The sequence below is a fragment of the Venturia canescens genome, chromosome 11 (genome assembly GCF_019457755.1).
Source record: "Venturia canescens isolate UGA chromosome 11, ASM1945775v1, whole genome shotgun sequence".
In the NCBI taxonomy this organism is placed as follows: domain Eukaryota; kingdom Metazoa; phylum Arthropoda; class Insecta; order Hymenoptera; family Ichneumonidae; genus Venturia; species Venturia canescens.
In genome coordinates this window covers 8,161,696-8,189,120 of record NC_057431.1, presented here as the reverse complement: position 1 = coordinate 8,189,120, position 27,425 = coordinate 8,161,696, and the positions used below count along the sequence as shown (strand labels likewise).

Below are 27,425 nucleotides of genomic sequence, written 5' to 3'. Positions count from 1 at the left end.
GCTGGCTCGGCCGCGTGCGATATCTCAGAACGATAAATCAGCTAAACGAGTTTCAAGCGTTATATTCTCGCATTAAAGTATCCCCTTCGTCCGCTAGCAGGACCATTGTAAATCCCATTTAATCTCTCCTAGTTCCTGCTCCAATTGTCGTCAGCCTGAAAAAGCCAAATTGAAGAAATTCCACGAATTTACTCCCCCCTCCCATTCAGACCCTGATTAAAAGCCAATTAAATTAGTTTCGTTGAGCTCTCGTCGACGAGGATATTTCAGGATTAATATGCCTCATTGTCGTTTATTTCGATAAATCGACCAGTTTACCACTCGATAGTAAATTCTCTCGAATTAAGCCCACTCTCATTTGTATACAATTCACTTTGGATTCTCGATATCGAATTACTTATTAATTCAATACAATTTCAATTTTTTTTTAAGAATCAAACATTTTTTTCGTTTGTCAATGATTTTGGTATTATTCCATTTAATTTCTTTAAAATGTTGTTTTCGTTATTTGATTTTCATTTTAATAAAAGAATTATCGAAAATTGATGATTCCAAAAAAGAATGCATTATTCGTAATATTTATTTGAATATTATTTTTCTCATTTTTACGTTTAGCGAATGACCGAAACTTCATCAAACGATGTAGTTCCACGGTTTTTTAATAAAAAAAGTGTTTGAATTCCCATTCATCAGTATTTAGTTTCGTTAAAATTTGAATTCGATTCCCTATTCGTTATAAAAATATAAATTCTGCGAACAGGGATTCGATGGAAAAAAATGTAGCACACGACGGATCGATTATTGAATATATTGTTTTGGTAATTATTTGAAACAACTTACAAAAATATAATCGACGAAGAGAACCGAGAAAAAGCGTTGATAATATTTGCACCTTTCCGTCCTTTTTCCCATCATCGAGCCTTCATTATTTCAATTTCCAATATACCTTTTAATTCCAAGATTTACGAAATGGAACGTGCATTATAGCGATTAAAGGTGAAAAAAGGTTTGCTCGAGCTGAAGTTTATTAGCGCTAAATCGCCCGCGTGTATGCACGATATGAAAGAAGTCTGCGATTTATTTCTCACGAGATAAAATATCGCAATGCGTACGCTCCCGAGTACAGGCTCGCGTGTAAAGAAGCGAAGCTGCGCCGGGGCCCGAGATCGAAGGAAAATAAAATCTCGGCACTGGTCGTACCGTTTCCAACGGGGATTTGCGCACTGCTTAAAGTTGCTAAAAACGTGTATATGAATGTAATAATAATCGTTAATAAGGAGTCACCTCGTGACTCCTTATTAACGATTCGCACACGGCGAAGAGCGCGCGCGCGCGCGCTCACGTTCAGTTGTTATACAACGCTGCGCGCTCGCGCTCCGAACGCTCTCGCACATACACTCGGCATTACAATATTGTGATTGTCGAAGTTACGAACGAGTCCCACACAAACTTTCCGATCAAAGAGAAACGGGCGAAGGATCTCCGAGCTCCGCGCCCCAGCTGCTCCCCGGATTTGGACTTGCGCCCTTCTCACACCGAGCACTCGAATCGCGAGTTTTCAAACGCCCGACGACGCAAGGACTCAACTCAACCCTCTTCTCACTTAAATCCCTCGAGTTTTACGCCCTTTTCTCTACTCGCGCCTCCACCTCGAGGCCTTTGTCCACTCTCTAACGCCTTCACCTTCCCTCGCACTCTTGCTTCTTCTCGGCCCGTATCAAGCGATAGAAAAATTGTGGAAACACACACGCACACGCTCGGCAAACGCTTGCGGTAGGTGTGGCTTTTCTAAGGCTTTATTCTCATTGGTTACGGCCGAGCGGGGTGTCCGTGGCAAAATGAAAGTCGTATCCCTATATAAAGGGTGGTTTCAACTAATGCCAACAGAATCGAACGCTTTATTTTAACCGTCGCAGACTTACCGACTCGTTCGTTACGCCTTTTATCGTCATGAGGCTCCTGGTACGTTTCGCTTTTATTTTTGCTTTGTCCAGCGCCTTCCGCAGCTCTTTTTAACGACGAGCATTTTGACAGCCGAGAAACATTTGAGGGGAGCCGAGGAGAGCAAAAAATTCGAGCTTTTTTCATTGAATAATTCATTTGAAATGCGGTTTTTTTCGGATAAAATCCCTGAAAATGGCTTCTCGGGCGGACACCTTAAAGCCAACACTCGCAACGACAGGACTCGAAAAAAAACTCACATTTTCACTTGGAATGGGCAAAAAATTTCTGAACGTTTTCGAAAATTAAGGTAGATCGTCCTGAATTCGTGTCAGATGAGTTATTCGTTCGAAACTGTAAATACTTTTTTTCAACTTTTACCTTTTGGCGAATGAGATTACAAGCCACTAAATAAACGGGGATCGATCACTCACCGAACCCGCAACGTTTCATTCGTCCCTGGCTGAAAAAGTGTTGTTTTTATGTCAAAAATCGCTTTGGAGAGTGCAAAGGGAAAGCACAAAGGAAAATTGATCAAGAAAAAAGTGTGTTTCTCTTCACATTTAAGGACGATAAGAGGAACCCCTTAAAATTTGATACGCGCGTTAGTCGACTAGCTATTCGAGCTCTGTGAGAATTTCAAGCCTTAAGAAAATCGTTTCGTGCATAAATTTGCAAAAAAGTCCGAAATTTGATGGGAAAAACGAGATAATCTTGCAACGATCGAATTATTAAGAAAAACTTGAAGTTTGTAAAGGCCGTTAAAATTTTCGGAAATTCCGATCGGCAAGAAACGATTTTTCGTTGTTGGCGATGAAAAATTCGAATAATTTCTCTCTTTCCAGGTTTGTTTGATGTTGGTGTGCACGGCATTTGCCGAGGAGGCGAAAACCGTCGAGAAACGTGGTCTTGGCCTCAGTCTGGGATACGGCGGATACGGAGGTTTGGCAGGTTTGGGGGCATACGGCGATTACGGATACGGTCACGGACTCTCCGCGGTTCACACCGTCGAGAAAACCGTCGCTGTTCCAGTCGCGGTACCAAAACCTTATCCAGTCCCCGTTGACCGACCATACCCAGTGAAGGTACACGAAAAAACGAAGCGTAAAAAATCGTCGGATGTCTTGTAACTTGAAAAAACGTTTTTTTCGTGATTTTTTTTATTTTTCCAAATTTTTATTCATATTTTTATTTCTTTTCTTACCATCGAGATTCAGTTTTAACTTTCATTCAATTTTTTCTCATCTTTTTACAGTTATAAATATAAAAAAAGAGTTTACTCATATTTTAGGAATTTAAACATTTTAGTTTTGTTCGTTTTAACACGTTTTTTTTCTATTTTCCGATTCTTCAAAGAATCATTTTGATTTTTTGAACATTCCAACAAAATTGCTTGCGTAACGTGAATGAAATTGAAGCACGTTGTGAAATGAATAGGAGACATTTTTCTTCGACGTGAAATGAGCTTGGCGATGCTTTCGAAGACGAAAAATTTTTCAAAAAAATTCGTTTCATCCGTTTCCGTAAAAAGGTGTACAAAAACCGATGGAAAATTGCTCATTTCACAATTCAGTAGTTGGAAATTAAAGAAATTTTGGAATAATTAAAAAATAAAATCAAACAAATTCGCGTAGTACGAAAACGTGGTTTGAGTAGAAAGCAATTTTTTTTTTTTTATTTTTGAGTAAACATGTCGAAAATGGTTCTCGTCGAAATGACTTAAACACCAAACGTTTTTCGACGATTTCCTTCATCTTAGTACAGTAAGTCTCAAAAAGTGTGTTTATTCTCATGAAAAATGTTAGGTCTTACGATTTTGTTTGTGATGGAAAAACAGGTGCCCGTAGCGGTTCCTCATGCAGTTCCGGTCGCAGTTCCGGTGCCCCAGCCGTACCCAGTCATAAAGACCAAAACCGTTGCGGTTCCAGTGGACCGACCATACCCCGTGAAAGTTCCCGTCAAGGTGCCATACCCCGTGCCAGCCCCGTACCCAGTCAAGGTAAACGAAGCAGATGAATTTTTTTAAGAAATTCTCTAAAATTCTTCTCAAACTGAAGAGTCATAAAATTATATGGGTTCCAATGAGTGTCCAACAGTAATTTTTGCATGATTTTATAATTGAATGAAAATTGAATATTTTTTCTTATTTTTTGAGAATTTTAATTTTTTTTTTTTTTTCAAATGTTTTTCTACGTTTTTTTTTTCAAATTCATTGGGAGATCGAAATTGTCTTAAATTTCTCCGTATTATTTTCGTATTTTGTGACTGCTTCTGAGAAGTTTTCTCTTGTAAATATGATTTTTCGTTTTAAGGTCGCAGTCCCTCACCCAGTTCCAGTCGCGGTTCCACAACCCGTCGTCGTTAAGGAGACGGTTCCGGTTTACGTCAAGGGTCACGAAAGTTACGGTCACGGATTGTACGGAGGTGACTACGGACACTACTAGGAAGATTTTCATAAAAAAAGCCACGAGTCTTCGATCGCCATACTTCAGCAGACAAGCGTCCAAAAAGAAAAAAAAATCATAAAAAAACCATTTCCAACATCGAACGAAAAAACAACCCCCACCAAACGAAAAACTCGAGCCGTGTGTCGTGGCTCGAGAAGCCAAAAAATACTCCGTATTTTTTAATTCACTCGTCTCTATTGTTACGATAGCCTAGCGCCTTAAAAACAAATCATGAAATAAACAATCGATTTTGTAAATTATTTTCTAAAAAACAAACAAACCAAACGAGTCGCCAGAGTTTTTATTCGCACCTGCTCTCACCCGACCTCGACGTAATTCGAAACATTTTTTTTTTACGAAACCACCCCGCAACCCGATCCTCCTGGTTTTCAGGAAAAAACTCGAGCAACTTTCACACTTTTAAAGTCATACGAACCACTCGACTTCAAAATCTTATAAAATCTGAAATTCTACAATTTTAGTTAAATCGAATCAAATTTCGACGAAATTTGACCGAAAATAATTTATAAAATTATTAAAATATTCCAATTAATAATAAAATTGAATTGAATTCAAATCTTATTCATTTTACGAAATTAAAAATTTCCTTTCGCATTTATTGTCGGTTAAATATCAATTTAACTGAATTTCATTGAACTTCGTATTTAATTAAATTGAAATAATTTCAATAAAATCGATTATTTTATTGAATTAAATTTATTATTCAACTAATTGAGGATTGATTTACTAATTTTCAAGATCTTTCAGTGACTTACATCGATCGACTGGAGCAATTTTTTTATCTTTAAATTGAAAAAATAAAAAATCATTTTTCTCCAATAATTTTTGGGAATTTATTAATAATTGTAGTTGTGACTGTACCCGAGAAAGTGGATAAAAATTCGATCGTAATTTTCGAAAGACTCGATATTTATATCATTTATTTACATGCATCAAGCCCATACTGATGTTTTTTAATCCGCTTCGAGTTACGAGAGCGTGAGAGAAAAGTACATCGATTGAATTATCGCACCGTTCGAGAGAAGCCTGTTGGAATTTCCATCTTTGCGACTCTCCCATTTGAAACATCGAGAGCTCCTTCGAACGTATGTATATGCAAAGCGATTGCACGCGATCCTTTCGAAATCGATCCTTCCATTTGTACTTGTCTCGATGCAAACGACATTCCACATCAAATCAACTTAATTCTCTAAAATTATCATTTTTTTCTTCCATCGCCAACAGAACAATCGAGCAATCTTTCCATCTGTTTTGGTTCCCCCAAATCGATCAACATTATTCAACGTACAAATGACTTGGTCGAATAATAATCAACATTTTTTCCATTTATTTTCATATTTCAATTGAAATTAAATATATTGATTATTATTATTATTATTATATAATATCATGTAATAAAATAATATATATTTATCCAATTCGTTGATTAGATGATTAGAAATAAAATAAATTAAGTTGAAAAATTATAATTTTTTCTAACGAAAGTTCGTTGAAAAAACTTTTTCTCATTCCAAATTTAAAGTATTTGAATTTAAATTGAAAACGAAAGAGCTATAAACGGTTTGTAAAATTTCAATTTTAATTTTAATTCATTGACAGTATGAAAAAAAAAGTTTTTTTTTCTAAAAATATTTTAAAAAATCGTACATCAATGATTCCAGCAGAATTTAAATGGGAACTTTTGGTTTTTTAATATCATTTGTTGTCATGGATGGTCACCAAATTTTTACGAATCACAATTTTTCCTAACTCCTTAAAACTAGCTTTTTTGGGGCCCGAATAATGAGTAGATGAAATTCTTCATGATCGTGGCTGAATTTCTCTTGATGGTGTGCTCATTCTTTTGGAGCGAACGTTGCAAAAGATCGTACGCGGAGCAGCAGCAGCAGCACCAGCGAGAGTGAATTGACAGACGGACGAATTTTTTTTTCGCGCTCCTCACTCAATTAAATTTTCGGCTGTTGTCCACTTTTGACTTTCCTGTCAAGAAACGAACCAGTTTCGACTCGAATGATCCGCCACATCCGTTTTAACGTTTCTATAATTACGTGCCGTGGTACGATCTGGATCCAGAATCCCATAAAAGTCGAAAATAGCGTTGAAAAAAATGAGATCTTCGAGCAGCTGTCGAATCGTAGAGGAAAACAAAAGTCGTTTCAATATTTAACACATGCAATACTTCAGCAAGAAAAAAACTCATGAATTTTCATAACATTCATTTTTCGAAACTTTATCACGCGAAAGAATGCAAAACAGTTGGATTCTGATCAACTGATTCGACTCGATCGGATAAGCCATTTTTGTCATTTTTTGTTATTCTATTCATTTCATTACATAAATTTAAAAAAAAATTAAAATTTTAGTAAAATTCATGAAAAATCACGATCAAACTGATTAATAATGACAATGAATAACGAAATATTTATTTCTCCGATCCCACGCAAAATATCGCAATGAATTTTAGTTCATTCCCTCAATTAATTCACTGTGCACCCACCGAAATGAGGTTTGTGACGAAAAAAAAATAAATTACGCCACGGTTTTCCATGAAACCCCATAAAAACGTGTTTTTACACTGCCATTTGCATCGAGATTTTTAATTATCATTAAAAACCATTCCCCACGATTTCCAGAGTTGTAATCACGGACCAGAGGTAGCTGGAACATAAAAAAAAATTCATCCTGTTTCATGGTGTTCCATGAGGTACTCGTAGGTTCCCATGGTGTTTTGGGCTCGCGTTTATTTCCCGGTCTTTACGAAGCTCTGAATTGCCAGATAAGGAATTTGCAAGCTGATCGATCGTAAAGCTGCTGCAATTCCAATGGGCAGTAACGAGACAAAATTCGGTGGGAAAAAAAAAAAAATTAAAAATTAAAAATCTTCGATGAATAAGGTCTGGCTGAAGAGCGGCTCGAACTACTTCGATCGATCGAAAAATTTTGCTCGCTTGCTCTCGAAAGATGGACTGGCCTGGTCCAGATATATGATTCAAGGCCACCTTAGCAAAGGCCTAGAAAAAATGAAGAGAGAAAAAGGTTGTTCGAGGAGCAGGATGTCCCGAAATCCCCCAGAGGCTTCCCCCCCCCCCCCCCCCCCCCCGACCCTCCCTCCATCCTCGTTCTTGTAATCGAGGATCGTTTCGTGATGAAGCCAAGGTTAATGGAGTCTCGTCGTGAGAGATGAGCATTTTTTATCCTTTGGAGGATCCCTTCTATCAGGACTCTTCCCAAGATCCCAGCATCCTGCGAAACCTTCGAGCATCTATGGGAAACTTGACGAAACAGAGTTTTCGAGTTTGCTACCAAGAATTCCGAAAATCTAGTCTTAATTCGTAGACTGACGATCTCGAACTGTGGAAATGCATTTTTAATTGTTTATTTAATTCCATTCTTAATCATTCGTTGACATTAATATTGTCATTAATATTAAATTATTATTGATATTGATTACAGAGAATTAAATGAACCAAATAAAAATTTTTTTTCAATAAAAAATAAAAATAAATAAATAGTCGAAGATAAGTTTTGGTTATTGTTATTTTATTAATATTTTTACTTTTTGAATTTTCATTGAGACAAAAAAATTCGAAATCATTATTGATTCAAAATTATTATTAGCAATAATATCGATTTTCGTACATCAGATTGTAATTTATATTCACTTAATTTTTAATTTGTTCAATTAATATCAATATTAATGCTCATACGTTAAATATTTATTTTCATCATTTATTTTTTATCTTATGCAATTTGGGCAGAAAAATGAGTAAAAATCGACAACGATTTTTCGTGTCGAAAAAATGGTCCGCTGAATTCGCACGGAGGTCCCCATGGGCTTTTAATTGCTTAGGGAATAAATATCCATGGCTCCAAAACGAAATGTCAAATGTAAATTTAGAGGTATCAACGAAGAGAATCCGGATCACTGGTCAGGTGCAAAAAAAAAGAAATAAATTGGCAAAAATGTGGAGCAATTCGGAGTGCATTCGAATCCGGAGGAACGTAAATCGATTTTTGTTTTGTTTTTTTTTTTTTCATCTTGATCGTCTCTAACAAACGTTTGGATCTTTCAGGACTATTTTAGTCATTTAGGAAAAGAATGTTGCAGTGGAATTAATCACGATCGTTTATCACTTTGCTTTTTTGTCATCAAGTCGAAGAATAATTTAAAAACGTTGAAAATCGTTTATTAGTTTCATTAAAAATTCTAATGACAATCATATTTTAAGGACTATTTTCTCGTTTGTTTTTTCATTTTTAAATTCATACATTTAATTTTGTTCTCATTCCAATTGTTAAACGGTCGAGGATTAATTTTTGAAAAATTAGTACTAAAAAATGTTGATTATTTTTCCATGCACGAGCATAAAATGTTGCAAAGATACTGAAATTAAATTAAAACTTCGACGAGGATCGAAATTTCAGTCGAAAATTATTTGTCACGACCCAGAAATTATTAGGCGAAATTCATAAGAAATCATTTTTTCAAAATCAAAGTAGAAAATTTTATCAACAACGTGATTTTGTGGGTTGAAAAACCTTAAATTTAATACATATGAATCTTATTCGGAAGAGAATTCAACGAAAATCATTTCTGCCACCAGAAATCATCGAAATGACAAAAAAAAAATCATTATTTCAAACAAAAATGTAAAAAATTTGTTAAAAAATGTAAATTATCAAACGAAGAGCTCGAAAATGTACAAACACAAACGTCATTGGGATGTGCAACGAAAATGATTGCCTGGCGACCAAAGAGGCACTAAAAAACTGAGTAACATGTTTGTACCTTAATGAGCTGTGGAGTAGTCGACAATAAAACTGGCAGAGTTCTCATAATGGCATTCGTTATGACACAAATGTGCAATTGGAGAAAATTATTGTAGCGTAACACCGAAAAATCGTAATTCCTCGTGCGCGTATACGATTTCATATGTATATTAATTTTGGTTGCTCACGTGTGTGTTACGTAACTTGGAGTGAGAAGCTTCGTCGTCTGCTCTCCTCGTGTGCGTTCGTTCTTCGTCCACCGCAAAATATTTTTCGGTAGCGCGACTAACTTTTGCCAAACGAGCAGGCCTCCACAGTTTTGCACTTTTCGATCCTCCACCGCCTTTCTCCCCCTTTCGCACGATTTCGTGAGACAAGGGGCTTTTTCGTATCGGTCCCAACCTATAAAAGAAGGATCTTCAAGAGACTCTTCACAGTTCCAAACAGTCACAAGCATCTGCATCATGTTGACCAAGGTAAGGGATCGGCATACTAAAAATTCGAGAATAATTTTCAATTTTCAATTGGCGGGGAAATCGAAAAATCGAAACATTTTTTTTCAAGGTCCATTGAACTAATATCAGCTCAAAGATTTTAAAACTTTTCTTTTAACCCTTGATTTTCGTGATTTTCGTTTCGCTCAAAGTCGAAAGCAAAAAAATGAAATAAAATTTGTGCGTTCGAAGATTTAACGAACATTTTTCAACTGCTTTCTACTTGAAATAATTTTGAAATTGTTTCTCACTTTCCAATCGTCGTTTTTCGACGATCGCGTAATCGAAAATATTGAGGGACTAGAAATGAAATTATTTTTCGAGCATCCCATTTGCAAAGATTTTGACAAGATTTTCAGGATATTTTGAAATGATGTTAACGATGCTATGAAAAAATGAGATCACTCGTGCAATTTAATCTTAACTAATGAAGATGAGAATATTTGCAACTGCGTTTGTAGATGAAACTTTTCAATTGATTTTCTTCGAATATTGAGTTTTCAAAATTTTTTCTCAATCCCTAGAAATGAAACTTTTTTTTAAGGTACTTCGTCGAGTTTGAATTTTCGCACGATTATTCGTTGCAGACAATCGTCGCTCTGACCCTCGTGGCAATGGTTTGCGCCGGGCCCACACCGGGAGAAACGAAAACGAAAAACGCCGACAAAGTAAGTGGCCCAAAACATGAAAAACGAGGAGTTTTGGATCTCGGTTACGGTTTCGGACCCAGCGCTTCCAGCTATTCTAGCGATTTTGGCTTCTCGAGTTTGGATCTCGGTCAAGAAGTTCATTCGACTCACGTAATCACGAAAGAAGTTGGTGTTCCCGTGCCTCATCCGGTTGCTGTGCCTGTCGACAGACCTGTCCCGTACGCAGTCAAGGTAATTTACGCGATTGGCGATCTCTTTATTCTGAAATTTTAGAAATTTATTAATTTTTACGTTTACTCTCGCATTTACCGCAATTTTACGAAAAATATTAAAGCAATTATGGAAATTCTTATATTTTTGTGATTCGAAGAGTTTTTTTAAAATTTTTTTATTAGAACGCTTTTTTTTGATTTTTTTTCTTAATTCTTACAATTCGAGTTTTTCATAGTTTTATAAAAAGAAAGGACAAGAATTTTGTCTTTTGCTTCAGTCCAGAACGCTTGAAATAAGACGAGAAATTTGGCAAGATGTACAAAATAAAAAAAAAAATTGTATTTCTGTTCGTTTAACTTTATTTAATTTGAGCAGATTTTAATAAAAATTTTAATTTTTTTTAGGTTCCATACGCTGTTCCAGTAGACCGTCCCTACCCAGTATCTGTACCGAAGCCATATCCAGTCGAGGTAACGAAGCACGTCGCTGTCCCGGTCGACCGTCCGGTCCCTGTCCCGTACGGTGTCCCATACAAGGTAGCTGTCCCAGCCCCATATCCGGTCCACGTGCCCCAACCGTACGCTGTCCCGATAGTCAAGCACGTCGCAGTTCCGGTTTCACAGCCGTTGGTAGTCGAGAAATACTCCTCTGGATGGTCTGGACTCAAATCATCGTGGTAATAATAAGACAGTGAAAGAAGCATCGCCCTAAAGACGGATGAGACTCCGTGGAAGAGAAACAACAAAAAATATCGCAACGTCGAGCGTCGATTGAGTCGAAAAATCGAAGAATTTTAAGGAAAGAATGTTTTCTACCAATGGCGTTGTCCCGAATTGTGATTCGGGACGAGCTCAGAACACCGATTTCGGGACGAATGTCGTCCCACGCTAAAATCTTGGGCGAGTGTGACTCTACGAAGACTTTTGGGACGAATAAATACGTTTGTAAAGGTCTCAGAATAAAATTTGGGACAAATGTGTCCCGAAGGTCTTCCAGACTCTATCGACTCGACATCTCAAAGAGTAAACACTTTGGAGAACGACGTCTGGGGCTTCAAGAGAGAACAGAACATCAACTGAATTTATTTTTTTACCTTTGATTAAATGTCAACGATATATAGAAACACATATTTATTGATTTTTACAAAAATCGATAGAAATATGTGCCTGAAAAATATTAAATATTTTTGTACAAGCCATTGAGTGAAATAAAAGTGGTCAATCATCCGAGATAATCGAGTTATTTTTCCTGTCGACTTCAACTCTTTTTTTTGCACGTTTTCAGTTTCTTAAGTCTTGCTGATGCTTCGAATTTGGAATATTATGGAGAAATGATTTTCTCCCAAGTTTTTCGAACCCCAGTAATCACTGTCTGATTCCAACGAGAACCGGCTATTCCTGGACTTTCTAACTTTTGCTCTCGAGCGTCTTTGTGCATCGAACGAAAGGGAGAACGACAAGTTCAGCCTCCTCTCACTCGATGCTCTCGTTCAACTGCGAATTTTCGTGATTCCTGCAGTTGAGCCGATTACGAGCGCGAAGTAAGTCTTGCAACATTCACCGAGGATTTCGTCACACGGAGCTCCAGTTGACAGCTGAAGAATCCGGAAAGTTCGAAAGTCTTTCGCAGCCTTTTTTTTAAATCAATCGTTACTACTCTTCACGATCACTCTTCAATCTTTCCGATTGTTAAAAAAAAAAAAAATATCGATCAATCACTCCCTAAACAATTGCCTTGAAAATTATGAGAATTAATTTTTTCTCTCTCATAATTTACGGTTTTCCGAACATTTCATCACCGAGTGTGAACACTTTTACATTGTTTGCTCACCTTCGACGTGCCTCGTGATCCCTCAGCTTTCAAACGTTATTTCCGACTTCGGAATGAATTGTGGTCGCGTGTCTACCAGCCCCAAGTGTTCACAAATCTTCGAGTTCGCATTTGAGTGACGCCCAGTCACAGCACCTGTTGATTGCTCCACGTTTAACGCATTGAAGTCATAAAAATGACAGCACCCTCGTTTCCCCTGTTAGTTCAGCTATAATAAAGCTAGAAGTGCAATTTTCTAATTATCGATTAGGAAAACTACCCCTTTGAGGACTATCTGGAGGGAAGGAATCTCATCGAATGTTTGTACATTGAGAAAAAAAATTCACCTCCTCAAAACAAGACGAAAAATCGAAAAATTTTCTCTCCACGAAGGAAAAAGCTTTGAATCAACAAACTTTTATCGATTCAGCAATTCTTATTTACGACTCGTTTAGCCAACGAAATTTTCTCTCGAATCAACAAATTTTTTTAAATCGCACACTCGCCAATAGAAAAACGAGCCAATAATCTTGTGCAAAAGTATTGAGAAATCGAGATCCCCGAAAAGATTATTTCGAGCCTTCGGTGAATTTAGTGTCGAGAGTTGAGATCGACACGTCAGATTTCTTATCGCGTACGAAATCGCGTGCGCACCGATTCGAAAAGCCTGCCGATTGACACCGCGTTTCAGTCCACAATCCACCAACGCCGATCGATTTTTTCGATTGATTTTACCAGAAAAACTATCCCGAAAAATCCACAATTCTCCTTTCTCCAATCAGCCAATAATCGAGGATGAGATTTAAAAAATATTCAAACATTAAAAACATCGAACGCACCGTCCTGTGGCTCTCTCGACCGTAGATCGTCGGAAAAGAATGAAGCAGGAAAAAACTACTTTGAAACCGTATTTTTGTGGGTTTAAATTCCAGCAAATTTCCTCATAAAATATGCCAAAAACTCTGCGTTACAATCATCTCGTTCTCGAACTAGTGACTTTTCTCTTAACCCGTAGACACCACACTCGTGCAAATTTGCGCTTCGACTTTTCAAAACTTTTCATTTCATCCACGGATGTATGAAACGAATCTTACAACGAGACTTTTAAGGGGTAACAATTCCTCAGTAATCGACTACGACCATTTAAAAAATGGAAAAATCAAGTTTCGTTGTAGAAAAATGGCCGAATTGAAGAGAGGAATTTTGGAAACCTGCTTTTTCATTTCGTACGTGCAAATTTGCACCAGTGTCGTGTCCACGAGCGAAATCAACAGAAATCTTGCGTTTCTTCTTCCCACAAATTCCCCGCTCAATTTTCAGTACAGCGTTGAAAAGAGCGGCCAAAAATTCTTAGAAAAATTTATTAAACAAAATAAAATCAACAAAATTCTGGTAACAACAACAAACGGTACAAAAGTACAAAAAATTCATGAATTCTGACGGTCTGGACTAGTGATTGGTCGGCGTGTAGTCAGGCTGGGAGGCCTGAAAGTCTGGTTGCGACGGCTGGAAATGTTGCTGGTCGCTTCTCGAGTGTTCGGCGTATCCGGAGGATTTTTCCTCTTCTTGAGGGGAGTCGATCGTATAATAAGTGTAAGATCTTGACTCGTGAGCGCTGTTTTCATCGCTGCCACTTCCGTACGGCGAGATTCCGTGTTCCGGTTCATGCTCGTGGCCAAATTTCTCGTATGGTATTCCATGGGGAACCGGATAAAACACAGGACGGTCAATGTGCACCGGGTGCGGAACCTGAACCGGATGAGGAATCGGAACCGGTCGCGATACTATTAAAGGTACTTGCTGATGAAGCTCCACAGGCACCGGTTTCGAGACCTCGAATGGTACGTGATGCGGTACTTTCACTATTTGAGGCACTGGAATAGCCACAGGCCGATTTACCGGCACCGGCACCGGAATGTGATGAGGGACCTGTTGGTACCCAAAAAAAAAAAAATTCGCTTCATTGGATAAAAACGGTAAACTCGTAGAAATTTTATATTTCTTTTTTTCCTGTCATATTCAGTGGCAAAAGTCAGAATGAATTTTCGCGACGTTCTATATTTTATGTTTGTGATTTATTACAACCAATTTGTTTGAATGACAATTTTTATTTCTTTCGTTGTTCAATTTTCTATTGACCTTTTTTCAATATTTTTCTGCACTTTTATTTTTGTTTGCTTTATTTTGATATTGATTTTCTGAATTCGTCTAAATGCCGATTTTAATTTTTGATTTTATGACAATTTTTAATATTAGAATCTTGTATTTCTAAATTTTTTATTCTCATTTTATCGTGGTTTTTGAAATCGTCGCGAAGAGATTTGCGAATCCATTGTTCGATTTCGTTCCTCAATTCGACAATTTTTTTAACTACATTTGTTCGTTCGCCATATTTGAATGAATTTTCTATTTTAAATCTGTTGAAGTAATCTGTCGGATTTATTGGTTTCGAAGTAATGTAAAAAATCGGCGAAATAATACATTTTTTTAAGCGAAACGTTCAAGATTTTTGGGTTTGCGCAAACTCGAACATTTCGATGGAAAGTTTTTTGACTCAACATTGATTTTCAATCATTTTTAGCAATAAAATTTCTTACCTTAACGGGATAAGGAACCGGAACTTTGACCGCTACCGTTTTTGTTATCCTGATTACTTTTGTCGGGACTTCGTGGAGCCCAACGGACTGTGAAATCAGCTTAGGCTGAATGGAGTGAAGACCATCGACCTCACCCAGTGACAGATGAGATGACTTCACCACGGTCAATGCCACGGTCAAAAGGAACTATTGAATAGAATTACAAACAGAATTGATTTTTCGAAATTATTTATTAGCTAGACGGAGGACATTTCGAATGAAAATCAGCGTCGTTTTAATTTTTGTTTTAGTCTCATTCGTTAATAAAAATCAAATCCTGATGAGTGAGAATTACAGGCAGCACTATTTTCGTAACCACAATTGAGAATCATCAAATTGTTTTTTCGAATATCGATTTTGAACGCAAGATTACGATCATATGATTTCCAAAATTTGTTAGCTTCGATCTACAGTTCTTATTCAAATATTAAAATGAAAATTTATGGTAAAATAATTTTAGGAACTTTTAAACCCAGGCTTTTGAAAAACAACAATTTTTTTTTATTATCTTAAAATATTGGATTTCCAAAAATTTAGCAGCGTACATTAAAAAATGTATTTTTTTATTTCTGACAAATAGTTACAATAAAATATTGAAATTCAAGAATTGAAAAGACTTTTAAAATGAACGTTAAAAAATCTAATAGCTTCCAAATAATTTATTTGAAATTTTATGAGATAAAAATGAATGAAGGAACAATGAAAATATGAAAATTTTCGAAAATTGAGTGTTCAAAATACCGAAAATTAGAAATTCGGATATCGCACAAAATTAACAAACAGAAAATATTTTCCAGATTATAAGTGACACATTTTTCGTAAACAAATGAACTCGATACTCGTGATTCGGATTGACGAAGAAACGAGAATTGTTTTATTTTTTGCACCGTCGAGCACTCTTTTGTACGAGAGTTGGAAAAATGCTGCGATCAAAGTTGAAGAAGCAGTGAAATTTACGAATGAAGTAACGAAAAATAATAATCGAATAAAAAAGATATTCTTTTAGATTTTTTCACTAATCAACACTTTCTGTACGTAATTGAACTTACAAAACGTAACATCGTTATGAAAGAAAAATAATATTGAAATGTATTATCACGTGAGTGTCGTAGAACACTGGCAATTGCGAGGCAGTTCACTCGACGTTTATATATACGAGAAGACCTTCACCGTGAACGTTTGACGAAGAAATTCTCTCTCTTCCCGAGTCTATTGGCCAGCATTGCAACTTGGAGCTCACTCCAGGGCAATTGCCAACGAGATCTTGATTCTTCCCAACATTATTTCTACACCAATGAACGTCACTTACAAGCTGAAAGTTCACCGACCTCTCCCTGTCGCTGGGCCTTTTTATGCAGCGACAAAAAGCTCGAATCCTCAGATTTTTATTTGGAGTAAAAAAAATAGATGGAAATGCTTCAATTTTATTTTTTTAAATTGCCTCAAATATGTTTTTTTTTTTTTTTTTTTTTTTTTTCAAATTGAATGATTGTCGTTAGAAAATTTGGTGAGTCATTGGAGCAGAGTGGAGCGAATTTTGAATTTTTTAATTCTGAATGTTATTTTCTTCGTGCTTCAGTGTTTTATTCCTCATTGGATAAAAAATTGTTAAATTTCATCCTGTTTGTACGGAGGAATGAAAATTTTCAACGAAATTGATTTTTTATGACATTTTATGGGGAATTGATTAGATCTTTTCGTCGCCATAAAATCGAGGGACGTTTATAGCCTCAGTAAATTGAATTATTAACAGAAAAAATGTGCTCGAAGGCCCGATTTTTCTCCGGAGTCTCATTACGAACTCGACTTCATCGGAAACGATTTTACATAAACTTCAATCCTCATAAAATAGTCTTTCATTTCCGGTATATGGAAAGAAAACCACTGGCTGCCTTAATAAACGAAAAGGAAGTTAGAAAAAGGGGGGGAAAAAGATTCTAAAAACGACTAATAGAAGGGGAGGTTGAAACAAGAAGAAAAGCTTTGCTACTGGAGGAGTGAAGGTCCCAGTGAAAGGACTCGCCAATTCACATATATCATCCATTCTCTTCCCTAAACACTGCCCACTGGAGCAGATTCGTATATGAGTACAAATTAAACAATTACGATGATTTTTCATGAGGAATGTTTACTCGTATCAAAACTGTATCGAATTGAGAGTGAAAAGAAAAATTTTTTATCGATGATGCTTCCAAGTGTCGAAAGAAGGCGACAAACTTGCTTTGAATTTGTCGATACTGCGATCGAACTCGTAAAAGGGAGGGAAACACCCTTTTAATTTATTATCAATTGATTGTGAATTTAATTAATAAATTAATTTTTTTTTTTTTCATTAATTTCAAACGAAATAAGAGAAAATTTATTTTTTCTGTCAAATTTTTCAATTTAAATTTATCAATTGTATTTGATTAATAATTGGCGAAAATTTATGAATTTCAATGAAATTTATTTGCTGTATCGTAACGAAAATTTAAGAAAATTTTAAATAAATGGACAATGATTATTCTGAAACATTTTATCAAATTTTGATTTTCATTGAGACTGATGAATTCCAATCGAAATTTATTCGATGAAATGATGAGATCTTAATTTTGGATTAGTTTTCTCGTTTTGACTCGCCAAAATTTGCAGGTCCCCGAAGGAAGAACTCGTTCGTTGTCTTCAATCTGATCTCCACGCTTCGTTGGTTCGATATCAAAAATGATATCATTTTTGAAGACAAAAAAGACAGGAAGTTCCTGGCCTGTTGGACGAAATACAGGATAGAAAGGCTCGGCGTCCGGATTAGAGCAAAAGTCGATCTCATTGTTCGAAAAAGATTGTCTTTCTCTTCTCACTTTCGCCCAGGTCGTACGCGTTTCGCGCAGGTAAAACTTCGTAATAAAGACCGTCAAAGATATTGGCGCTCCGCTAAACCAGAGTCCATAATAACGGTGGATTGTACGTGATTCATATTTATTTCCCGGTTCGAGATTAAAGCTCATTTTATCTGCGTGCATGCACTCAAGACCGATAATTACTCACTTACAAATTACGGAAAGTCGAATGATGTTCGAGTCCGTGGGTAGACCGAACGGTACACCAGTCGACCGTAGATTATTCGACAAAAATATTTGAGCCATGAAAAAAAAATTATCAAATTTTTCCAGATTTCCATGAATATCTGCACAACCAAATTTCAGTCAGAACACTCAAAAACTCTTCGATTCATTTCAGCCTGAAAATCGTCTTGGAAATCAGGAGCCTCGACAACGATAAAAACAAAAAAAAACTGGCCCCTGCAACGTGCCAACCCGCCGTACACGCGTGTCGAGAGGGTTGCATACTTCCAGGCGCCGCCCATCAATTCCCTTCTCTTTTTGCCCCCTCCTTCCTGTGACTCGACTTAATAAAAATGTTCGAGATCGAGATGAGACGGTGCGATAGACGAGTCGGTTTGTATAACGTAAAGTAACGGGTGTGGCGTTCTCCACCTTCCGTTTCCTTTTTATCGAGAGAGAAAGGCTTCCTCGTCTATATATACAAAACCACATGTTACGAAGCAGCGGCATTCTTGACGAGAAGCTTGTCCCTTTCACTTCGATATTTTCGTACGCGAGGTTGTCGGGAACGCACTTTTTAAATTTTCGATCGTTTTCGTTAGTTTTTTTAAATCTAAAAAAATGCCTGGCGGTTTCAAATTTATCGATCGTTAAATCCTAATTTATTGGATCGATGTCCATTTTCGTATGTGGAGGAGTTAAGTGGGGGAAAAAAGGACTTTTTCGCCTCGTTGAATCGACAGGCGAATGAATTTTTTCCCCAGTTGATAATTCGCGATTTTGTCTCGTCGTTTCCTTGATTTTCAATTTTTGAAAATTTATTTACTTTCAGGTTAGTTGCATCAATTGAATTGCTTTAAAAATATTTGTTTTCCTGCAATTTTGCTCGTGTCACTAACGATCAATTTCGAGTCGAATAAAACTTTTTTATTTACAATATACTTTTTATATTGTTCGTTGGGATCTCACTTTTTCATAAAAAAAATGGAAAATCTTGAAAACGAATTACTTTTACGAAAGTTAGCTTCTGCACGGAAACTTCATTTTGTTTCGCGACGATCAACGATGCAAAATCATGTTTCGATTTTATTGAAATTTGTCAGAGTTGGAGGATAAGTTAGCTGTCAGAGCACTCTAATTCTAAAGATTTTATTGCAATCAGGAAAACTGAATGTATTTCAACGATTTTTGGAGTTGGAAGAAGACTTCAGTATTTATTGACAGATAATTGGAATATAAATTCGACTGGAACATAAAAACGTGTGATCAAAGACACAACAATATGAAATAAATTAGCATAATCCACGGAGAAGCGGAATTTCGAGCAAAGCATTTTACGAGGAAACGAATTTGTAAATATTAAACGATTTTGTAGTTGAACGAGCGGTTGAAATGGGGCTAATAAAAGCGCGTAATCGAATCTCCATAATTGGTCGATCAAACACGAGCCTGCTTGATCAAGAATCTATAACGATTCAGTGCGATTCGAGAGTTGGGAGCGTTGATTTAGTAGTTTGAAAAGAATCCACGACAGCGGGAAATGTTGGTGGGTCAGATCGGTATGAAAATCGGTTTATTGCCGATCGATCGTCCGATAATTACATTGCGAATGATGATAATTTGGCTGAGTTGTTCGTCGATGATAATCGAGTCCACCGCCATGTATGCCCGAGCGAAAAAGCGACAATCGTATGAATATTACCCGAAAAATCGGCAGGAATCGGTAGAAAAAAGCGACTACGAGGACGCTGCAAACGGTCAGAATTATGTGCAAAACGACGGACAGCACGAGGAGACGAATATCGACGAAACGATTCGGAAAAATCGGCACATTGAAAATTTCGGAAACCAAATAACCGATTCTCGATCGTCTGAGATGACGAGAATTTTGACGTTTCCGCTGATGAAAAAGGACCAAAATGGAAATTCGGCAAGTGGTTTTGCACCGGGTAACCCTGCCGGGGAGTGCCTCGAGGGTGGAGTCGATGCGGGAGTTATTAATGGAGCTGTAAAGATCGGTATCGGCTTTGGACTCGCAGCCGGCTGTAGTAAGCCCATCTTTTGTTCGCTTCAACGTCAAATATGTTCCTCCATTCAAGGACAATTACATTTCAACACGTTTATTCATTCACAACGCAAAACATTCGCCCGAGACACGGCAAAGTGCTTACCGATCTTTTGGCGGAAGCGATTCAATCGAACCAAAAACAGTTTTTTTTTTATTGCCAGACGTTAATTGCCCCAACAATCTCGATGACATTCATTTTTACATGATTTCATTCATAGGTCTACCGTGCGATTTTATCGTGCGGAGACTATCGTTACCGATTTCCCATCAAATATGCCTCGGAGACGCTGGAAGATAATTTTTTTTCAAAATTCTAATTAATCATGATATTTCGATGATATTTCTCACTGTATCGAATGCCCGAGTTGAAATTTCATTTACGTAAATTGTTACCGATTTTCCCTTTCAAGTACCGATCTTTATCATGGTTTTTCATAACCTTTGCAGAGGACACGTTACAAAAGTACGAAGGTAAATTTGGAGGCACGGAATCGCCCCCTAAGATGGTGCGAATACCGATCTTCATACCTCGGCCGGTTCCAGTGCCAGTGCCAGTCCCTCAGCCATATCCGATCGCGGTTGATCGGCCAGTAGGCATCCCCCAACCGATTCCCTTCCCCTCGTTCAATATGCCATCCCATCATCCGGTAATGAGGCCGATGCTACAATTTCCGGGCCGGTTTATGACCGGCAAATCTTGGTAAATATCAATGGCAGACTCAAGCTCAATTTTTTTCCCCCAATTTTCTTGTTTTTTGTTTTTTTTTTTATATTCCCCATTAAATTTCTTATGGTGAGTCGAGCAGCGCTCGTTTCGCAGTATCTTTCAAAATTCTATTATTTCGCAGGTTATTTTGGAAGGGGAAATAAATGGCGCGGTCATAAAAATAAAGACGGAGCAAGATGTAAGGAACGAGAGATCGGAAGTGATTATTTTTTCGATAATTATTTACAATGTACGTGAAATTATGACGAATAAAAATATCATTTAAATGGTCAATCATTTTTTTCCTCGACATTTCAATAATTTAGCAGTTTCAGAATGAATTTTTGTCTCCACGATCCTTCATTTGAGTTGACACTCGACTATCGAAAGTAGAATTTCTCAAGACCGCAGGTTTCGACCGTAATTGATTCTTGTTATGAATGAATATTTACAGAGCATTCGAAATTTTGGTAAACAAAATAAAATGGTGATAATTTACCATCGATGGTTTATACATTTTTAAAAATTATCATTATTATTCCATCATCAAATTATTTTGTTATTGCAAATATCATTATTACTATTTTTTTTATTTTTTCTTATCCTTATAAAACGATCGTTATTTAATATTTTTTTTTTTTTTTCATTAGAAAATTGATATTACAATTTTGTTTCTCGTTTGTGATGGAAAGTTTTTGATCACCGTATACGAAAGATTTCAAAAAATCGAATAAAAATGATGGAATAATTCTTCGTTCTTTTGGCTGTGCTTCGACGTCCGAGGACCCAAAAAATAAATAAAAATGGAGTTCAAATGAACCGAAAGAGACGGTGTTTTGAGTTATGATCCGAGTTGAATGAATAAATTTGGAAATGATAAAAATCGAATGAGTGCGCCACGTCGAAAGAAGTTGACGTTTGAAAATTCGTACGAAGCTGTTCATTCCTTAATATTACAAAATCAATTCATAGAAAACAACAGCAAATAAAAAAATTCAAAATTATAATAAAAAATCGAATAAAATATGAAGATCAAGAAACTCACGAGTAAAAGAGCTTCGATTAATATTTCTTATTTGATTCGAGGCCAGTATGCATTTTTTTTTTTTTTTTTTTTTTTTTTTTTTTTTTTTCAGCTAATAAAAATAATTCGTACAGCAATGCAATTAATAGGAAATTTATTCGAGTTGGCACTCGCCGCATCACTCGTCGAGCATCATTCAGGGCCAAAGGTGGTTTCATTCTGTCATTGATAAACGAGCCTTTTGGTGCAAAACACGATATTAAGTTTATCGAGAAGGACATGAAGATCGAGAGTGAAAAAATTGCCACGAACAACGAGAAATCGAAAATGTTCTCGGTCGCTGATTTTTTGCCTGTTTTTCAAGACCATTATACTTGACAGACCGGACGTGTTCTTCTCACTCCTCACAGAGGCGTACCAGCCGCATCTCCATACTTCAAGGATAAATCTCTCGGAAACCTAACTCGAGCCTCAAGTTCTCGATCTTTGGAGAGTCTTACATAAATTCGGGAATAAAAACTCGATTTTAGACCGTTTGATTTTTATCCAAGACCAGAAACCCTCAAACTCGTCCATTACAAAACTAACGCTGCTGAACGTTACGTAAAAAAAAAAAAAAAAAAAAAAAAAAAATCAAAATCAAAATCAAAATTTTTACCGAAGATCCCTTTGATTCTCATCTAAATGATTTCGATAAAAAGAGAAATCGGATGCATTAAATATTCATAGAAAATAGTGAAAGGTTTCTAACGTTTGAACGAAACGAACCGAATTCACCGTTTTTTCTCATCGCCTAAAAGCGTTTTCTCTTTCATAATTTTCATAATTTTTAGTAAACGAATAAAAAGGATAGAAAGGAATATTGATTGTTACGAGAGATTTTGGGAGCGAGGGATTTTCATTCAGCAGCGCCTGCGTCATACTAGAAAAGTCAGAAAAAGAGATTGGACACATTTCGTGACGTTTGATCGACTTCATGTGGTAATTTTTGGATGAAAAATATTTTAAATTATGAGCGACTTACTGGCTTGAGTGAACTCGAGTGGCCGGGACCTTAAGAGACCGTTTGACGTTTCGACGTAAATAATGAAAATTCGAACAGGTCAATCGACGGAGTCTCTTCGAATTTTCAACAGCTTTTTAATCGTTTTTCCTCCACCAACAAATCTCGATTCCTCGCGCCCTGCGATTGATCGAAATGGTGCTGCGAATCTTTGTCCGTTGCTGTGTCAACGGACAATTCCGTTATATGGGAATTTTGGTCCTCGGTGGATCGAGAAAAATGTTTAAAAAATGAGCGACCTTTGAATTTTTTCAAACGTTCATTCGCACCAGTGGAATTAGCAGGAAAATTAAAAGAAACTCGGGATAAAAAATTCTTGAATTCTTCCCTGCGACAATTTTTTCGTCGCCAATCTTCGGCTGGGAGGATTTTCATGCAATTTTTTCTCCTCGACGTTATTCTGCGAGGGAATAATTAGTGTTTTCATTCGAATACGTTTGTAGTATTTCATTTTCGGTGCGAATAGTTTTTCAGCTCCTTGCTAGCAGGAGCCGTGTTCGAAAACCTGTTTTTTGAACGTGCTAGAAATTTCGTTTGCGCGGTTTCGAAACTTTCTACTGAAGTCTGTGTGCGAAAATTGTGATTTTTTATTTGACATTCGAATAATCGAGTGAAAGAAATATTCTGTTTTATGCATTTTTAAATGCAACGAACTCGTTCAACGTACTGAAAAAAAGTTGTCCGATGATTCATCAAAAGACATTTTATTGGAAGAGAGTGGGAGATAATTTTTCGAACAATCGCTGAGAATCGACGTTTCTAGAATTTCTAACATTTTTTTCAGATTTTTCTGCCTTCAAGTTTCAGACTTTTGTTGTTTGTAAAAAAAATTTTATTTTCGGTTTCGATGGACTTTTATATTGCTGCGAAGTTGAGAGAAGCCGCAACATTGAAATTTTCTTCGATCCACCAATTCTGAGTTTGTTGACAGTTTCTCGAGGCACCGATTTCCATTTATTTGAATTTGTTTCTGATCATTTCTCCGCGTTGGTCAACCGTCTTCGAGTTCACTGCCAAACGAAAATTATATTTTGGAAAAAAAAATCCTCGTTGGTTATGTCTCCAATAAAATGTAATGCCAAAGCGTGGTGTATAAGTATTGTCGAGTCGATTCATGAACAGGTTCCCAATAATTGGTGTGTCGAAAATCGCATTGAATATAAATGAGGATCGATGGAAGATTCAAACTTCTCGGGGGTTGAATTCATAATCGAGGGACGGAATATTGAAAAAAAGTAGAATGAACATTTGCTAAAGTTACATCGACACTGATAAAGGAACAAAAACCATTGAAGTAAAAAAGAGGAGATTAATTAGCACGAGAAAACGATTAAGTGTCGGCGTGTGAGCAGAAAAAAGGTCGCGTTTATTGGAAGAGTTGAAAAAAATGTGTTGAAGGAAGAAGGAAATGGTTGTTCTTTTGGGAGGCCAGTAAAAAACGGACCGTTCAAGAGCCAACTTTTTTCCGCATTTTAGGAAGGATTAACGACGTCGAAAAACAATTTTGTAAGAATAAAACTCGATTTTGTGTTGTCTTTTGTGGTTGAATTTCGAGTGAAATGGCAGTAAAAAAGTCGGACCGATCAGGCTGGTCCCACGACGAAAGCGATGATCCCCCCCTTAAAGAGCCTAGAAAATACCAGCGTTAGGCTGAGAACGGTCGTAGATGGGAGCCTCGGAGTGGGGAGGGAGCTACGAGGGGGAATGAAAAGATTGATTGAAAAATCTAGTTCTTCCAATGCCACGTTGTATTGCGAAATTTTGGACGGAGGGAAGGAGCCCCGAGTATAAAAGGTCTTTGGGTAGCTCATCTCGGCAGACACTCAACGCGGCACTCGTCAATAGTTCATCATGAAGTTCGTGATCCTCTCAGTGGTGAGTCTCTTCGGGCCACCTTGTGTTATTATCGGGTTGAAGCGATGGAGGCAACGAATAAGCGTAGTTCATTAGAATTTTGTTTGGGGGAACCCCCTTAATAAAGGGAAGCTTTCGGGACGCCTGAGAAGATAAACAACTCGTTTATCAAGTGCTGACAACAAAATAAACAAATTTCTCCAACGTTTATGAGAATCTCTAAAAAAATATTGGGAGACGCGCCTTAATACCGCGGTTACAAAAGTAGGAACCAGCCGTCGCTGCCTCATGTGATATTCCAAGTGAAAATGTGCCCTGGATATACCGAGGCCCTGGGCCTCGGCAAAGCTTGCCAGAGATCGCTAGGGCCTTGTGAAATTCTGCCGGCCCGGCTGTTTCTCTGCCTGGAAAGGGTTCCTTAAAATCGACTAATAATCACACTTTCTTTCCTACGGTGGTGCAGGTATGCTTGGTTGGCGCGGTGGTTGCGGCCCCCTCACCAAAGCAGAAACGCGACATCCTCCCCGGCGATCCACGTTACGGAACGGAACACCATCATCACCATCACGATTCTCACGGAGCCAACGGAGTTCAGGTAAACGTTAAAACATTTTTTAACACAACGGTCAGCTGTCACTTTACAATTATCATGATTTTTTGGAGCATCAATATACATTCACGCAAATATATACAATTTTTATTATCACACCAGATTTGTCACTGAAGAAAAAACAAACAAACATCGAAAATGTGTGCGAAAAAAGCAACACTTTTGATGAAATCAACGAATAAATAATTAATATATTTTTAATGCGATAGAAAGAAAAAACAATAAAAAAAAAAGAAAAAAAAATATACGTCGACTTGCAGGATTCTCCGAAATACTCTAAGTATTTATTTATTAAAGAAACAAATTTTGAAAGTTATCGAACACAGCTGAAAAACACTCTCGCTCCTGTAAAGACTCTCTGAAAGCGACTCTACGTAAATGTACTTGTCTCAGAGTCGCTACCGCGACTCTAGATTTTGGGTAGTAAAACCGACGCTGCCGTCGCACCCATGCACAAAATAAGAACAAAAAAATTTTCAGTCCGTTTACGGACCACCGAACTACACGCCTGCTCAACCGATCCACTACCAGGAAAGCGTTCAGCAACCGTCCAACCAATACATCGCTGCCCCGGTGACGAGTTTCCAGGTAACCGGCGAGTAGCCATTAGATTGTAAATAAAGAAGTTTCGAAATGATCGGACTCGTTTTATAAAACGGAGCCAAGCCGCCATGACTCTTATCCTCGGTCTTGTTTGTGCACAGCCAACCGAAGTCGTTGAGTCTGTCGAGAACGTTTATCTGGCTCCGGTGGCCACCCAACAGGTGAGATTCAATTGCCTTCCGACCGAATGAGATCCTGAAGATTTTGATCTCTGGTAACCTGGCGCAAGATTGGTCGCTCAAGCCCAGAAGGCGTCTGGGCGCAATCAACGTGACAACTAGAGTCTCATCGTCGTTTGTTGTTGATGTTTCCAGCCCCAAGAGCACCGTGCCGCAGGACCACACAATTATTACTTGGCTCCAGATGCGAGCAGCGAGCAGCCATCGAACAGATACTTGGGCCCGGCGATCCAAGGCGCTGCAACAGTTCGGGACTCGTACGGTCACCCCGTCCTCAGCCAGGTACGAACTCGATCCGAGGTCTTGGCTAGATCGACGCTTCGATGTTGCAGCAGAAAGCTTAATAACGATTTTTCATTCTTACAGGAACACGTTCACGTTCAGGCCCAAGCACCCCAACAGGAACACGTTCACGTTCAGGCCCAAGCACCCCAACAGGAACACGCTCACGTTCAGGCTGCAGGCCCAGTCCAACAGGTCGTCCACCACGTCCCGGCTGCCCAGCCCGCCCCGGTCCGCCAGCATTACGAAGCCCCAGCTCAATCCCACTACCACGTGCACCAAACCTACGGCGTTCCCCAAGTTCGCCAACACGTACAGGGTAAGTTGATGCTCGAGCGGATGAAAATACGGTCGAAAGCCCTCGTCCCGATTCCTCAAAGTGATCAGCACCCTTCGATCTGCTTCCCCTGGAGGTCCAATCAGAATCCGATTGATGTTTCCTCATCGGAATTCGAGCGTATGAAAACTTAACGACTCACTATGCCTGACCGGTTGAACTTTGTTACAATTGCAGCCGTCCATCAAGCTGTTCAGCCCGCAGCTGTCCAGCATCCGATCGTCTACCAATCGGAGCCCCAGCACTACTACAGCAACGCTGTCGAGAACTCTGGAAGCTCGAGCACCCATCATGCTCAGGCTGACTACGTCGCCCCGAAACCCCAGAGCTACCAGGTCCAGATAGTCAAAGCTCAGCCGGTCCACTATCACAGCCAGGTGGAACATGTCCAACCCCAGCAGCACTACGAGTCTCACCACGAGTCCGTTCGAGTGGAGAGTGCCTCGTCCCACGAGGCGACCCAGCTCGTTGGCAGCAACGGTGGCTACGTTTACTAATTGTTTTCGACTCGCAGTCGACCACGTTGATAATCGGAACGAACTTAAGTTGTAGGAAATGTAAAAATTAATGAAATATACTAATGCCGTGGTGCAGACTTACGCGAGTACATTATCACGCCTCCGGTCAATCCTGACGTCATTGTATTACCGGAATCATTATTCAAATCGTCTTCCAGC

General features: G+C 38.0%; 4 protein-coding genes across 5 annotated transcripts; 3 read left to right on the top strand and 1 right to left on the bottom strand.

Moving 5' to 3' along the window:
- The first annotated feature begins 1,898 nt into the window (after positions 1–1,898).
- Positions 1,899–11,765, top strand: LOC122418413 (uncharacterized). Its single transcript, XM_043432587.1, has 7 exons — positions 1,899–1,962; positions 2,787–3,026; positions 3,779–3,940; positions 4,254–4,381; positions 9,460–9,655; positions 10,261–10,554; positions 10,941–11,765. Exons 1-7 carry the CDS (start codon positions 1,951–1,953, stop codon positions 11,214–11,216), a joined length of 1,308 nt encoding a protein of 435 aa, XP_043288522.1. The 5' UTR covers positions 1,899–1,950; the 3' UTR covers positions 11,217–11,765.
- Positions 11,766–13,662: 1,897 nt separating this feature from the next.
- LOC122418005 (E3 ubiquitin-protein ligase RNF12-B-like) lies at positions 13,663–16,139 on the bottom strand. Its single transcript, XM_043431978.1, has 3 exons — positions 16,031–16,139; positions 14,943–15,128; positions 13,663–14,274 (listed from the first exon to the last, which is right to left on the bottom strand). Exons 1-3 carry the CDS (start codon positions 16,040–16,042, stop codon positions 13,795–13,797), a joined length of 678 nt encoding a protein of 225 aa, XP_043287913.1. The 5' UTR covers positions 16,043–16,139; the 3' UTR covers positions 13,663–13,794.
- A 2,405-nt stretch (positions 16,140–18,544) lies between these two features.
- On the top strand, positions 18,545–21,082 carry LOC122418079 (uncharacterized). 2 transcript variants are annotated; one of them, XM_043432096.1, is made up of 4 exons: positions 18,545–18,854; positions 19,740–20,070; positions 20,538–20,790; positions 20,939–21,082. In XM_043432096.1, the coding sequence occupies exons 2-4, from the start codon at positions 19,899–19,901 to the stop codon at positions 20,958–20,960; spliced, it is 447 nt and encodes a 148-aa protein (XP_043288031.1). In that variant the 5' UTR covers positions 18,545–18,854; positions 19,740–19,898; the 3' UTR covers positions 20,961–21,082. The 2 variants fall into 2 exon arrangements, with proteins under 2 accessions (XP_043288031.1, XP_043288030.1); XM_043432095.1 differs by having other exon boundaries at positions 19,398–20,070.
- A 3,623-nt stretch (positions 21,083–24,705) lies between these two features.
- Positions 24,706–27,343, top strand: LOC122418189 (bromodomain-containing protein 4B-like). The gene is made up of 7 exons (XM_043432262.1): positions 24,706–24,758; positions 25,201–25,332; positions 25,828–25,935; positions 26,052–26,111; positions 26,265–26,411; positions 26,496–26,730; positions 26,926–27,343. The coding sequence occupies exons 1-7, from the start codon at positions 24,735–24,737 to the stop codon at positions 27,243–27,245; spliced, it is 1,026 nt and encodes a 341-aa protein (XP_043288197.1). The 5' UTR covers positions 24,706–24,734; the 3' UTR covers positions 27,246–27,343.
- The last annotated feature ends 82 nt before the right edge of the window (positions 27,344–27,425 follow it).